The sequence below is a fragment of the Myotis daubentonii genome, chromosome 1 (assembly GCF_963259705.1).
Source record: "Myotis daubentonii chromosome 1, mMyoDau2.1, whole genome shotgun sequence".
NCBI lineage: Eukaryota > Metazoa > Chordata > Mammalia > Chiroptera > Vespertilionidae > Myotis > Myotis daubentonii.
The window spans coordinates 73,523,572-73,539,364 of record NC_081840.1 but is presented as its reverse complement, the minus strand read 5'-3'; the positions used below and the strand labels follow the sequence as shown (position 1 = coordinate 73,539,364).

Genomic DNA, 15,793 nt, shown 5'->3' with positions numbered 1-15,793 from the left:
CCAGGAAAACGTCTCCTGTCTTTGGGCTACTCCTACCCCAGGGAGTGCCTTTCCTCAGGGAGGAGACTGAACCTCTTAGTGTTTCATTTTCTTCCACTGCCTGTGGGGGGTGCTGGGTAAACATCTGTTCCTAAGAGCAGTGTCAGAAGAGGTCTCCTCTACATTGCCTTCACCCACCTACACATTTCCTCCCTTTTGCCTCTGAACCAGCCCACAGGCCTTGCTCTCTACTGGCAATGTCTTCCCCACACATTTCCAAAAAACAGGATTCTGTCATTAGAACTCTGATTTTAAACCTTTCAGAAGGCATTAAAATATGACCCCATCTGGCTTTAGCCATTCTGTCTTTCTAGGAAAATACACTGACTCACAACCTTTCCATTTCCCCAAATTGGTCGCTCTCAGAAGACTCTTTAAAGCTCTTTTAGGGTACAGTTGGATATGAATGTTGCCAATAACAGGTATCTGTAAAAAGTGTGAAAGTGACCTATAAAGCTAAAAGCATTCTGTAAATAAGAAATATTTGTATTATTATGTATACAGTTTCATATTTTTCTGCTGCTCTTGCCTATGCAGTCTTTTTTTTTTTTTTTTTTTTTTTTTTTTTTTTTTTTTTTTTTAGCTTTGTCAGTAGGGGCTATTTTTTTTGTAAAGTCTTAGACATTTAGAACTATCAAGGAGCCCTAATCATTTTAGAGGGGGAAATGAGATGCACAGATGTTAAATCAAGTCAACCGAAGATGCCACAGGTGGGAATGGCAGAAGCAGGGGGAGAGCTCAGGTCTCCTGACCCAGAGCAACCTCTTTCCCTCTCAGCCTCTCTGCCCCTTCCTTGTCTATAATGAAGCAGCAGAGAGTGACACAGCACCGGTGTGGGCACAGCAACAGTGTGCACTCAGCGGGTAGTAAGTCATTGCCGTAGGATTTTATATCTGGTGAGGATGGTGTAACTCGGCAGTTTGTCCTCTTATTCTCTGGTCTAGATGAAGAGAGAGAAGCCCAGAGAAGTTAAGCCAAGACACAGCTTGTAAGGAGGGAGTCAGCTGCCTCTCAGTCCAGTGCTCCTTCTCCTATGTGCCAACAACTTTTGTACATAATGTAGCTCTGTAGACAAGAAATCAGAGTGACAATTGCTCCTTTGTGTATCTAAAGCACTGCTCTGATTGTGGTCTATTGATGGAGATTAATAAATGCCACTGTGCTCGGGCTTCCCAGCATGTTTGATTTTCAAAATAAATTATATTTCATTCAAGGGAACAGCTAAGTTTAACTTTAGTGTTTCAATGGTTCTCATCAAAGCATCAAGTTCAATTACACAAACATGCAGACTGACAATTTAAATCAGAATAAAAAGATAATTCTTTAATTTATTGACTTTTCTATTCTGCCAGGGACATTAGTCCACATGCAATTAGCATTTCATCTGTAATGCTAGGAACCCTGGGGAAATTTAAAATGCCAAGGTACAGACCAGGGAATTAGAGGAAAGTTTCTTAATCAATCTACCTGGAAGTTTAGCACTTATTTTTATGCTGTACATAGCAACTATCCTCATTATTTATCTTGATTTCTTCAATCATGATAGTAAAAGGCTAGTTTTCACCAGCAGGGTTTCAAATATGGAAAAGACAGTACACCCTAAATAAGGAGGTAGACCAGTTCACCCAGCTCTCCCTGGATTTTCCTACAACTCATGGAGTTGGAATGAAGGGAAAGGTGGTCGATTTACCATTCTCAATCTTGTAATCTGCGAAGGCAAGTTCTGAGCCTTTGTTGGTGATTAGCAGCTCCCCATTCAGTGTGAAGATCATTGAAGCATCATCCAGGTTAATCATACATCCAACCACATCTCCTGGCTGCCAGGTACGTCCAAAATACCCACTCCCTTGATGCCAACGCTGCCCCTAGGAGACAAGATCCCAGAGCTCAGAGTAATGGAGGTCCTAGAAGCAGCCCCCAAGCAGCTAGAGAAATCACCAAAGGAGCAATTTCTCCTAACTGGTAGTGGTACCTGGTTTCTACAAGGCACTCACCTCTCTACCAAGGCCAAATCACAGGGAGGAGTGATCTATCTTACAGATGAATGAAACTGAGATACATAAGGCTCATCAGAAAAGGTGGCCCAAGTTTCCCAATACCTAGTCAGCTATGACAATAAGCAGGCCTCCCTCTAAGGCAAAGTGGTGAGACTTTCGCAGATACTGGCTGCGTAGTGTTCTGTGAACCTCTTCTGGAGTAGAGGCACTGGGGTGAGGGACAAAGGCAGATGTGCAGGTGATTACAGGAAGAACTTGGGTGTACAGTACCCGCCTTCACCAGAGCAAAGAGCAAAATGATAATCACTAGGTAATAATCTAATAGTAGTTTAAATTAACCAGTGGTGGTGGCCACTGATTTTGAAGCCAGAGACTCAAACACTCAGTACTTCCAACTTCCAGAGAAGTATTTGGAGAAAAAAAAACCTTGGGCTGAGGATGTGTGGACACTCTCTGGACTCACCCTGCTGCCTTCAAACACAAAGGCTTGGTCATCAGCACCCAGCTCAACATCAGGCCGACAGCCTGGTCTGGCCCAGCCCACACGCATGTCTCCTCCAGTCACCACCTCAAACTCAAAATACCACTTTCCAGATCTCACTGCGTAAGACCGCTCTACCCGGAAGAATCGGATCTTGTCTATGCTGACTTTCTCCACAGCTGGGTCAGCTATCATGAGATGGAAGGGGAGTTGAGGATGCAGAAGGGAGAGAGAGAGAAAACACAAAACTTTATTAATTAGGTAGCATTCCCTGAAAGAATTTGAAAACAATGAAGACTGATATAATATAATCACTGAGCAATTATTTTGTAGTAGATCCTTTACAGAATGTATCTCAGATTTTCCTAGCAACAACCCTAGGCGGACATTTTACAGAGGAAAAACTGAGACTCAGAGAGGTTAATAAATCACTTGTTCAATGTCACAGAGCCAATAAATCAAGAAGAGCAAGGATTTGAACTCAGGTCTGTCTTACCCCAAACCCATCCTTGTAACCACCTGTAATACTGCCCCAGTGGCCTGGCACATCCTGGGGGATGGGATGACAATGACATGGTCATAAATTATAATCTGGTGATTTTAATCAGTGAGAGAATTTCATTTAGGGATGGGATTACTTGGTCCAAAAGTAAGCTGATATTCAATATGTTTGGAAAATAAAAGAAATGAAAGTTTTGCGACCAAATAACCTGAAAAGCTCAGCTATGCTGGGGGATAATTTACTCCCTGTGGGACTGGGTCATAGATATGCTCCTCATAGACACATCTGTCAATGGGACCATGTTTTATTATCAAACATGGTTTCCCTACCCATTACCCTGGTTCTTAAAATACCCCATTTAGTTTAGTGCTCTTCAGCAACAGTATCATTTTTAATGGTACAAGTTAGATTTACTCAAAGGTAGCATCTCCCCAGAAGAGGACATGTTAAGTTAAATTGGAACCAGAATGAGCAATCTCCACTCATTACCTAGTTCCTGGTCTGACGGCTCGATGTTATAGCCATAGCCAACGAATGTCCGGACAGCTTCGCGAAGGCTGTCCCTGTTTGACTTCTTGGTACGCTCATCCAGTAATGCGTATGGCACCAAGCGGGGATTTCGTTTGTTCTTCAAATCCTACTCAAGGCCAGAGAAAAAAGGTTTGGAGAAAATACAGTCTGTCTTTACAAATAGCTTGTCCCACTCACACATTCCCAGAAATAGTCCCTTCTTCCTTGAGTCTACTAGCTTTTCTCCTGGTGCCGGGATATTTAGCAATGCACATATTTACTACTTCTCTTCAGACTTAAATGAGTATAAATGGAATAATTTTACTTATGTTCAAAGCTAGCATTAATGAAACACTTTTGTAATAATGCCAGGCTAGGAGTAAAATGAAGTGTCATGAAAGAGTTGGAAACCTCCATTCTCAAGGCACGGCAGATGGGGATTTATGTAACTACCCCCCATGGAATGATCATGCTATGATTTAAACTGTTAGAGCCTCCTCAAGCAGCCTCTTAACAGAGAAACATCTGTGTTCATAGAGGAACGTCAGAAAAGGTGGCAGAACTATAGTGGGTCCATTTCATTGCAGAGGCACACATTCGTACTAGAGTCTGCCTCAGTTCCTTAGGGAGGACTAAGAAGATAATTTGCAGTGATGAGTCATTATAAATAAATATGCTGCCTGACATGCTCTTTGAACCCTCTGATTCCCTCCTTACCATGGTTCCTTTTGTAGTGGTCTTCTTGCTTCTACACATGTATAAGTTCAGAGACTCAGATATGAATGAAAATGAGTGCACACAGCTATCCCTGAACTTCCCTGACTCTAATCCTGGTATTTACCAAGATGAAGGAAGCATTTCAAGAAGAGAGTGTGCCAGATGGTTTGGAGCTGAACTCTGGCTCTAAACTCTTCCTAATTCCTTGCTGCACCTTGGCTCTTAGGCTGCCTCCTGCTCAAGCTAAGAATCCTGGCTGCCCAGAGGAATCTTGGCCTGATGAACTGAAGTAAGGGGGACACAGGATTCTGAGAAGGCTGGTTTGCCCCTCTCCTGTGTTAATGTCCCCTCCTTTTCACTCTCAGTGGTGATACTTGAGACCATTCCAGAAATACTGCTGAACTGTGATGTTGATTTGTGAGAGCCTTGGAGAACGGCATGACAGCTCAATTCTCCACAAGGCATGCGGTAAGACAGGGAGGGGATGAAGGCAGATGCAACCATTGGGCACATACACAGGGCAACACGATCACAAGTGAACCAGACTAATAAAGGAAAGTAAGACTGTCCTTCTACAAAATTGGAATTGTGCTGGGAGTTAATGTCACTGTGATGATTATGGAGACTGTCCAGGCCCAAGATTCTATAAATAATGAATGAGCAGAGGCAGGGAGGACAGAATGCAAGGGAAATGCCCATTTTCCAATCTAACACCTACCAAAACAATGGCATATTGATGGAGGATCACATCTCCTAACTTTCTCAGCAGGCCTGACCCAGCACTTCTCACCTGTTGAATGCCATAGGTCCATCCTTGTTTTATTCTGTCTTTTGCCCAGACATTATGTGCATTTTCTGCAAGCTTATCCACTAAGATTTCCTGAGAAGGTAATAGCTTCACATCAGACAAATCCAAAGGGGCTGGTTTATAGCCATTAGACATGACGTAGCTACAAGTAAACAGAAACAAATTATATATATTTTATTGATATTTTTTACAGAGAAGAAGGGAGAGGGATAGAGAGTTAGAAACATCAATGAGAGAGAAACATTGATCAGCTGCCTCCTGCACACCCCCCAGTGGGGATGTGCCCGCAACAAAGGTACATGCCCTTGACCGGAATCAAACCTGGGACCCCTGAGTCCACAGGCCGACGCTCTATCCACTGAGCCAAACTGGTTCGGCAAAAAATTATATTTTGAACAGATCTGTATGACTCCCCCATTCCAGATTTTAGATCAATAGCACATGGTAACAAAACTGAAAACGGCTTCAGTCACAGCCTTTATCCTGTGGCAGAATGGATAGCTCAATTCTATTTCAAGTCAATAGATGAAACCCCTCATCCACCATAATTTTAGTTAATGTGTGTCACAGACTCAAAGGAGACTGTTGGAGAAAGTGGATGATCAGTGCAAATCCATCCTTATTTGTAACAAAACACTTATTGCCCTACAAATAATGGGCACATTTAGCATGCTGTAACACCACCAGAAGCTCCTCCATCCTACTTTAAAACACAAAAGGTTCTAACCATACCAGCAAGGACAGGACCTTGAGCCAATGTTTTTTTAGAAATCAGCGGAGAATGATTGTTCAGTCTTGGAAAGTTAAACCTTTACTTTGGGAATTAAAAAAATTATGGCACTAGAGAAACTCTGAATTTGAAGTGACCTTAGTGAGTGGTTAGGTGTCGGTCCAGGAGTCACAGCCTCAGATGTCTTTACTTTAAAGGTGATGTGAAGATGAGAAAAAGAACAGTATGAGTCCAGGTAGATGCATGTGTGAATGCAGAGGACAAAGCACACTGTAGAGTGACTCTCAGAGGAGCAGATGATCATGGCCACCTGGGAATGTGAGTCCAGAGGTGCTCATGTCTTCAGGGTCAATGAAAGCCCAGATCAGGGCCAGAACCTGAAGGTGATGACTTGTAGACCAAGGCTCACGCTACCCAGGAACCTCTAAGCAGCGTGAGATTCAGGGTCTATTGTAGGCATAAGAAACTGCCCCTCCTCCACCTTGTCAGGATGCCTGATCATGGGCTAGTCAATATGCATTGATTACTGGACACTGACTCCAGCAGCCAGGGCCAGCAGACTGCCCCTGCTGCTGCTGCCTCTTAGATGTGCTGGTCTCAGGCTCTGAGAGAGGAGCTTGGGAGTTTAACAGGGAAGAAGGGGAAGAGAAGTATTTGATTAATTCTGGCAATGCCCTGGCTCCATAACTAATTATGACACCTGTGTGAATGTGTGAGCATCCAAGTCTGGCATATGAGGGAGGGCATGTGAGAGAGCCAGTGGATGTGCCCCTGAGCACGTATCTGAATGTGTGAGCCCATGTGACTCTGAATGTGCAGGAGAGGGGAAGAATAGTGCACGTGCAGAGTTAGGGGCCAAATTAAATCTTGGCAGAGACACCCATTTTCACAAAGGATTTAGAAGGTTGGCCCAGTATCAGAGCAGTGGATCTTTGCTGTGGCTACAATCATTTTCAGGGCCCTGTGCCAACTGCTATTTATAGACCAAAGGCAACACATCCAGCCGAGAGTGCTGCATCTCTTGGCTCAAAACTAACAGTAGTAGTGTAGATCTGGGCAGAAGGAACAGAAAGAGGGAAAAGCTGGAAACACTTGTACTTTCGCAGGCTCCTGTCTGGGTGTTTCCGTGCAGCCTGAGGAACCGGAGGAGCCACCCTGAACTGGTGCTAGCAGTACCCGGGGCTGCTATCTGTCTTCATGCATGGGCCTCCCATCCTCCCAGTTTGAAAACCAGACTGAAGCATTGAAGTCTTGGACCATTAAAAGCAATCACCTACTTTTTGGACAGTTTGACCTTCTTGAGATCTTCTTCAGCAGCTGGGTTAACATGAGCGATGTGACACCCTAAGGCCAGGAGGGTTCTGTGATGAAACAGAGGGAAAGACTAGGCTTAGCTGCAAATGAAGGACAGCCATAACCCTGTCCCACATCCCAGCTGATAAAAGCAGACAATTGTCATTCATTTAGACAAGGGGCTTACCAGAGCTTTTCTGTAAATAGCGATAGTAAACGTTTAGGCTTTGTGGGTCATGTGTCTCTGTTACTCAGCTCTGCCAGTCTAGAGCATGAAAGCAGCCATGGACTATAGGCAAACCAATGAACTTGGCTTTGTTACAATAAGACTTTATAAAAATTGGTAGCCAGTCAGATTGGCCCATGGGCCATAGTTTGCCAACTCCAGATTTAGATGATAGTAAGCATAAGAAAATTTAAAAAGTTGGTTCCTAATCCCACTTTGAGACATTTTTGAATTTACAAATTTGAATTAGAATTGTATCCCCCTTCTCTGATTCCAGGGAACAGATAGGATCGTAATGGCAATTCCGGAGTCAGCGAGTAGTGACTGAGCACTCCCTGTGCAGGGCCTTGAGCTGCACTAGACACTGTGAGGTACCAGAGCTGTAGCCTCAGGAAGCCTCAGGGTGATTGACAACTTCACATATATGAGCCCCGAGCAAGGCACGATGACCCAGCATTGTTATGCCAACAAAACCACAGTGTCTGTTCCCTGAGAACTAGAGAACAGAAATAGAATGCATAGGAAACAGGTAACAAGCACCCAAAACATTCAAGATGGGAGATACCAACTTGGGCTAAAAAATATAAAGTCTGAATTAGGCTTTTAATCATGGGTGGGATCATAGATAGCTAAAAGTGGTTTTTAAGTGGAATTTTAGTGAATCAAACCATGTTTTGTCATTGGTTTTTAGAAACACCTTATCTTTTTTTCTTGATTTAACCTAATTGCAAAAAGTAGTTGGTCCTTTGATTCTGTGTTTTTTCCCCCCCCTACATTTTCCCTCTCTCTGGCAAGTAGCAAATGGCCTCTAAAGAAATATATATGCTAAATAACAATGGTGGATGTGTTATTCACTTTGCTAAATCCTTTTGTGGCATGAATAATCACCCTCTAATTTATCAGAATGGGTCATGTTTTCCAGGCAAAGACATGTCTTTGAAATTTAGTTATACGGCATTAAGTCATCCACTCACTGTTTAGTCCAAATTCAATTCCACTGAGCACTCACTTTAAGGTTTCAGTTGACATTTGCAAGTTATAATTCTTCTCAGTTTCGGGCAGCTTTGAAAACTCCACAAGGCAGGGGTGTTGCCTTTTATTGTCATCTCGTATCTAGGTGACAACATAAAGAACATAATTTAAGTTCGACAGCTGTCACTGCCTTGGAAAACAGAAAAGGACACAGTGTGAAACATGGCCCAGGTAATCTCTATCAGGCAAGACAAAGACAGCAATTTGCTGATAGGCAAATAGATGATCTTCTCTCTAGTAAATGATACAGTCCTCAAGCTGCCAGTGGCTTGTGCTCTGTGCATTTGTTTCTAGCTAGTGGCTTCTGGCCTCTATCACCCCTCCTGATTGGCCGAATTCATGGAACCGCAATGCTACTGAATGGCAGCATGCTTCAGATCATGAAGGACTACAGAAGCTGGACCAGTGCTGTCCAATAGAAACACAAGGTCAGCCACAAAGGTACCACACTTGTGATTTCAGATTTTCTAGTAGCCATATTAGAAAAGGAGAAAGAAACAGGTGAAATTAATATGAATGATGTATTTTATTTAACCCAATATATCCATCATATTGCCATTTTAATAAGTAATCAATATGAAATAATTTATTAGATATTGTATATTATTTTTCATAGTAAGTCCTCAAAATCTGGCATTTGTTATACTTACAGCACATCTCAATTCACAGTCACATTTCAAGTGCTCAGTAGCAACATATGACCTATGGCTACTGAATTAGTTAATGAATTACTTCATTCATTCAACAAATATTTGTTGAGTGTCTACTATGCGGTAGGTAATGAGCTAGATACTAGGAGTTCAATGGTGAGCTGGGATAGCCCTAGCCCCATGAAGTAGATACAGTCTAATGGGACAGGATGCAATAAAATGATCCTATATAATAAAAGGCTAACATGCAAATAGACCGAATGGTGGAACTGAACAATTGATTGCTATGATGTGCACTGCAAACCAGGGGGCATGAGGGGAACATGGCAGGTGTTGGCCACAGTGGGATGGTAGAGGTGAGCGGAGGCACCAGACCAAGGCAGGGCACTGGTTGCTGTCATCAGGGCGAGCCTCTGGTGGTTACTGAAAATTCTTTGCTCCTGTGTGCCGTGGTCCTGCCCAGCACTTGCACCTGCTGCCAGCGCTGGCCCCACTTGCATCCGCTGCTGGTGCCTGGTGCTAGCCCTGATCACTTGGCACCATCAGTGGCTGCTGGCCTCTATCACCCCTCAGGGCTTCTCTACCTCCACCTGCTCCTGAGGGGCTACTGGGGCTGGCAGCCGCTGCTCGCACCTGCTGCTGGCAATGGCCTCACTTGCATCCACTGCCGGCACTGGCCCTGCTCACACCTGCAGCCGGTGCTGGAGCTGCCGCTTGCACCTGCTGCTGGCACCCGGCACTGGTCCCAATTTCTTGGTGCCATCAGTGGGTTTGAACAGTGGCTACCAGCCCCAATTGCCCCTGAGGGCTTCTCTACTTCCCCACGCTCTTGAGGGGCAATTGGGGCAGCAGCCACCACGCACACCCACTGATGGCGCTGGTTCTGCTTGCACACATTGCTAGCTGTCAGTGGGTGTGAGCAGGGCTGGCTCCGTCAGTGTGTGGGAGTGATGGCAGCAGGAGCAGGGCTGCCAGCAGACAGGGTACTGGAGGCCATGGCAGGCGTGGCTAGGCAGGGGTGCAGAGGATGGGCAGAGACCCATCCCTGTGCCCACTGCAGCCTCGCAGCCCACAGTTCTTCTCAAGGTGCATGAATTCATGCACTGGGCCCCTAGTAATAGAAATAAAGGTAAAGTTAAAATTGTGCTTAGTTCTCTACAGTGCCGGGAGCCGGTCCATCCTTGCTGTTTCAAGGGACCTGGCATATATGGCATACGGTTCTTAATATGTTTGCTCACCTTCTTGGGGCTGTGTTTTAACCAAGGTCACCTCTCCGAGAAAGGTTGAATCCCCAGGTAGGGATTTTCCCCTGAAGTTAGGGAGGGAATAAAACCCCTCAACTAAGTGCCAGGCGGGTAATTAATCCCTTTAACTACGAACAATCATGCTTAAACTACATAATCTTTTCTCCCTGGAATGGAGATAAGAAACGCCCTAACCTTTGTAATAGAGATTGATAGGATTGAATCAACTGGTATAAATACAGTTGTAACAAGACAGAAACACTCAGAACTTAGAACAGAATCAAGAAGACAGAACCTACACGGAGCCTAGAGACAGAAGAACTTCGCTGGAGAGAGCATGCCGGAGGATCCTGGAGAGGGACTGGCCTCGGAGCCTAGAGACAGAGCCTAGCGGGAGAACATGGCAAGGGATCCTGGACTGAACCTGACTACAGAGATTGGCAGGAGAACCTGACTGGAACCTGGACACTGAACCTGACTGGAGAGCCTGGACAGAACCTGGCTGGAGAACCTAGCGAGGGAACATGGCTACAGAACCTCGCTGGAGATCCGAAGCAGAACCTCTCTGGAGATCCGGGCTAGAGATCCTGGCTAGGTTGCTGATCAACTGAACGCTGTCTCCATGTCATTCCTTCTTCGCTGACTCCGTCCACGCCTTTGGGGACCCCTGGACCCGCTGGGGCTGGACCCCAGCACTACAGGAGAGGTTTGTGGTGTTATAAGAGCATACAGCAGAGAGGTGGTCAGATTCAGGGAGAATATTTTATGGTAGCTATCCCAACATGTGTGCTAAAGTGCAGGACCCCTTGCAGTAACTAAGCTGAACCATTCATAATTTGAGACTTTCAGGGTCACAGGAAGCTTCAGAACTCAGCTGTACTAGTACTTCTACCTCAGACATGACCTTACAAATCGCAGAACAAAATCAATTTTCAGCCTCGGTGAAAAAAGCTTTCTCGTGAAAGAGGTTCTTAACCTCCTCTGAGTGTCCATTAATCTAAGTGATACGTCCGAAAACCATATTAAACAAATTCTGATTCAAGACAATGAATCAGCCTCTTTTTACCACCCATGCAGAGAGGACAACTTTCCTAAAGGAAAGGGAGATGACAGGGCTCTCAAAGGGGTGCTGAGAATGGACCTCACTCGCTATTCCCTGAATAAAGGAAACCAGCATTTGGGAGTGAAAAGGGAAGTAGGTTCCTGGTTTTGTCTGTGTGGAGCTGGCCTCCCCAGCACTCCTGATAATACTAAACCAACAACCGAACAAGCCTGCTGCTGAACACAGCGGCAGCTAGACAGGTGGTAGTCAGGAGTGAGTTTTAGCTTATGAGGCTCCCTTCCTCATTCAAGTCTTTGAAGAACCCTTCCAGGTAACAAGGCAATCCAACCGTCCACCTCGGCCTGGCCACTGAACCCGTACCTTGCCAAAAGTCCAGCCAAGCTCTATTTTGTTCATTCCCCAAAGCTCGTGGATATTTTCAGCCAGTCTGTCTCGGATCTTCTCTAGGTGAGGCGGCAAAACCACCTAAAAGGAAAAGGACGAAGTGTGAAGTCAGAACTACAAGAGCCAACTGTACTGAAATCTACCATAATATCTCTATGGATCAGGTGTTCTAGTTGACTCCCCTACATGTAACCCAGGATTCTTTCCTCTCTTGGCTTCCTCTCTGCCCATCTTCTCTCAGTCTTCTTTGTGGATACTGCTGTTGCGTGTTCTTCACCTGGGAATACTTCCCTGGGCCGTACATCCCCTCTCTCCATGCTTTCTCCCTGGGAGATCTCACCTCCCCGTATATGGGTAGTCCCAAGTAAGTACATCTCTAGCCACAGTCTCTCCTGAAGTTCAGACGCATTGTTTCAACTGCCTGTAGGATTTTCCCACCAAAGTGTTATTCAGTGTTACTATTGAGTGATAACTCAATATGTTATTCAAAGGTAAATTGATTATCTTTCCTTTTAAACCTTTTTCTCTTCCTGTTTTTTTCTCTCTCTTCTTTTTGTTAAAGGGCCTCACCATTGCTTTAAGCCTGGAAGTCATCCTAGTGTCTTCCCTCTTGGCATTACCTGTTCCCCCACCCACCTCCCCTGCCTAATCAGTCATAAAATATGTCATGTTTATTCACTAAGCATATTTCTGAAGGGTCCTTTCCTCTACATCATTCCACCTCATTATTTTCTCCCTGGACCACTGTAAGAGCCTCATAATGGGTCCTTCCCACTCCCCATCAATCTATACTCCATACTCTGGCCAGAGTGATGAGTTTATAAAAACAAAACCACATGAAAACACATTCTTCCTGCATGTCTCCAACTGTTCCTTGGCACTCCTAAGACACAGACTAAGTGTGTTTCTTTAGTTGTTTCATCACAGTCCTCCCAAACACATCCTTTCCAAACTTCTTGAAATTCTTCCAAAAGGTCACACTGTTCCACAGTTTGGCGCCCTTGCATATGCAACCTTTATCTTATACTCACCATGATACACAAATGACAAAGACTCTCTCCTTGACCAAACTCTAGACAGGTACTTCTGAGCTCCTTTTTGACCAGGCTCCATCCTTGGTCTTGCCCTCAAGACCCTAGTTTTAGAATCATGATAAATCAGTTTAACGAGAATCTACTACTCTTGTTATCTGATCACCTTCCATATCTGATCAAATTTCCTCATCCCCCACCATTTCCCAGGTGATAGCAGATCACTCCGGCCTGCCTTCATCTAGAATCCTAGTAGATCAGGTTGGCAAGAATCCATCCAATCCCTAATATTTCATCTTAGTAACTGACCATCATTGACCACCCCAGACCCTATCCCTCAACCTGATCCTTGGCTGTAAATCCCCATTTGTTCTCGCTGTATTCAGAATTGACCCAGCTCTGTGCTGGAGTTCCTTTCCCCTTATTGCAATAGGATCAAAGTAAAATTTGTTTTTACCACTTTAACTGCTGTCCAGCTCTGGTTTTAACACAAACAACCTCAATATTTATCCTTCTGAATTTAGCTCAAATGTCACCACCTTTGGGAAGTCTTCCACAATTACCTTCAGGGAGAGTTTCTCTGTGTTTTCCTGGAACTTTGCTTGTCTCTCCACCGAGGTTACAAACTGTGGGCCCTGCCCAAGTAGTTTCTCTCTCCCACCCCCATTTCAGTTTTAGTTTACTACTACAATAATAAAACAAATTACAACTGTATTTGGATTTTACTGGTTAACTAAGATAATCTTTTTAAACTCCTTTAACTGATTATAGTCTGGAAGTAGATTTGCACACTGGAGGAACCACATGCTTCTCTATCCCATTTCTTTCAGTGAAAGAAGAAAATGTGGAAAGAGGCCTCCACATATAACCCAGATCACAATGTCAGTGACCTCAGCTGGTGACTACCTAGGACGCAGTAACCCTAGCTTTATAACTGCCTGCTGGGTGTCTGGGGGCTGGGTTGCTCAGAGCTGGGCTCCTTTCTCTCCAGGGGCTGTGGGTGGTTCAAGCACTGGGCACTGTTCCTGTGTAACCACAGGGCTCTACTTAGCGATACTTAATCGGCATATTGGTTAATGTGCCCCAGGGAGAATGGAGTTGACTATGTATGAGTACCTTGTATTTAACTTCTCCTTTGACAATAATTTCACAGGATGCTAGATTCTAAAAAATGACAAGGCCTCCTTTGAGGTAATAAATTGTACCTTTCCAACAAGAGCTTCCCTATTATTTTATTTCCCAGCCACATTTTCCTAGATCAGTGATGGCGAACCTATGACACGTGTGTCAGAGGTGACACGCAAACTCATTTTTTGGGTTGATTTTTCTTTGTTAAATGGCATTTAAATATATAAAATAAATATCAACAATATAAGTCTTTGTTTTACTATGGTTGCAAATATCAAAAAATTTCTATATATGACACAGCACCAGAGTTAAGTTAGGGTTTTTGAAAATGCTGACACACCGAGCTCAAAAGGTTCGCCATCACTGCCCTAGATCCAAGGTCCATACCAATTCACCGTTGGGTCCTGACAGTACTTTTCTGGCTTGTGGATCTACCTCTGTTCTTCGATTTCCAAATGTTCAATTCTGCATGTTTAGAAACTCTTCTCACTCTTTGGTCAGGCCCTCTTCTCCTCCCTCATCAAAACTTCCCCTCACTTTTAAAATATCTTTTAGCCCTGACCAGTTTGGCTCAGTGGATAGAGTGTTGGCCTGTAGACTGAAGGGTCCCAGGTTCGATTCCAGTCAAGGGCATGTACCTTGGTTGCGGGCACATCCCTAGTAGGGGGTGTGCAGGAGGCAGCTGATCGATGTTTCTCTCTCATCGATGTTTCTAACTCTCTATCCTTCTCCCTTCCTTTCTGTAAAAAATCAATAAAATATATTTTAAAAAAATATCTTTTAGAGGCCCCATTTGTTCCAATAAGCCTTTTCTGAGTAACACACACTGATCTGGTAATTCAGTAAGAAGGGCAGCACAGAGAAGCAGGAGTCATGCTCCTGCTCATGTTCTTCCCCAACTGGGGCACTAGCAGCTTGTGTACACAGAAAAGCTAATTGGGTTCTTTGGTCCTCAAACTTCTCGTCTAGAATAGCCAGGAACCAGAACCAGATGATGGAGTCCTAAGATCACCCTGGCTCACAGACTCCTCCCTAGTTTTCCATCTACATTCTCAACTGCAACTACTCTCCAGGTGCTGTACTAGGCTCTGTGAAGCAGGTGAAGAAATGCTACAGTGTCTGTTCTATCGGACTTCACAACTAGCGGCTACTGGATGTGAGAAGGAAACTCATGAGCACATGCACACACCTGAATGTAACAGGGTCATACGAATATTATGAAAAAGTGCGTGCTCTAGACCTTCTACACACCAGAAGAACTTTATGCCTCCAGACCATTAACCCAAGCACCTCAAAGACAAATTCCCTTTCATTTACTTTCTCTAACATCTAGAATAATGATTTGAGTAGCACTGGTTTATTCGAAATACTGAAAGCTGTTTATGCCCTTTATCATAACTATGTGAACGCATCTCTCTCAAAATATAGACCCTAGAAGGGGAAAAATGCCCATTTATCAGCACTTTTAAAGCCCTTCTTTCTATCCCATTTCTTTCAGTTTTATTTCCAACTATTTTCCTTTATACTTCTCTTCTTCCAAGCATCCAGCCACACGGGAGTACTAGTACTCATTACCGCCTGCCCCTAGTTTTTTTACTTCTAGTCCCTTACTTATCCCATTCCTGTGACTTCACCCCTGGACACCCATCCCCATTTAAGCTTATTGAGGCCCCTGATTGAATTCTATCCTCTTTACACAGACTCTGAAACCATTCTAGCGGGAAGGGTGTCCAGCATTTCCTCGTGCATGCTCTTCATTTTGCACTTATTACATTTACACTTTAAAAAGTAATACATTCACTTTTTAGCTCTTCAACTTGGTTGTGAACTCCCAGAGAATACCAAAACAGTTCTGCCTGTGCATCACAGAGCCTTGTGAGTAGCCAGTGCCTAACTTGTCCATTAGTTGAGAAATCCTTAAAGAGCTCAATTTACGCATATGGTGCAAACATGAAGAA

At 44.2% G+C, this 15,793-nt stretch overlaps 1 protein-coding gene across 1 annotated transcript in view; it reads right to left on the bottom strand.

Moving 5' to 3' along the window:
• Positions 1-15,793, bottom strand: part of RYR3 (ryanodine receptor 3) — a 546,057-nt gene that overhangs the window by 209,516 nt on the left and 320,748 nt on the right. Inside the window, 7 exon segments of the mRNA XM_059705681.1 lie at positions 1,730-1,904; positions 2,500-2,705; positions 3,509-3,656; positions 5,037-5,196; positions 7,062-7,145; positions 8,313-8,416; positions 11,653-11,757. Coding sequence (XP_059561664.1) covers positions 1,730-1,904; positions 2,500-2,705; positions 3,509-3,656; positions 5,037-5,196; positions 7,062-7,145; positions 8,313-8,416; positions 11,653-11,757 — 982 coding nt within the window.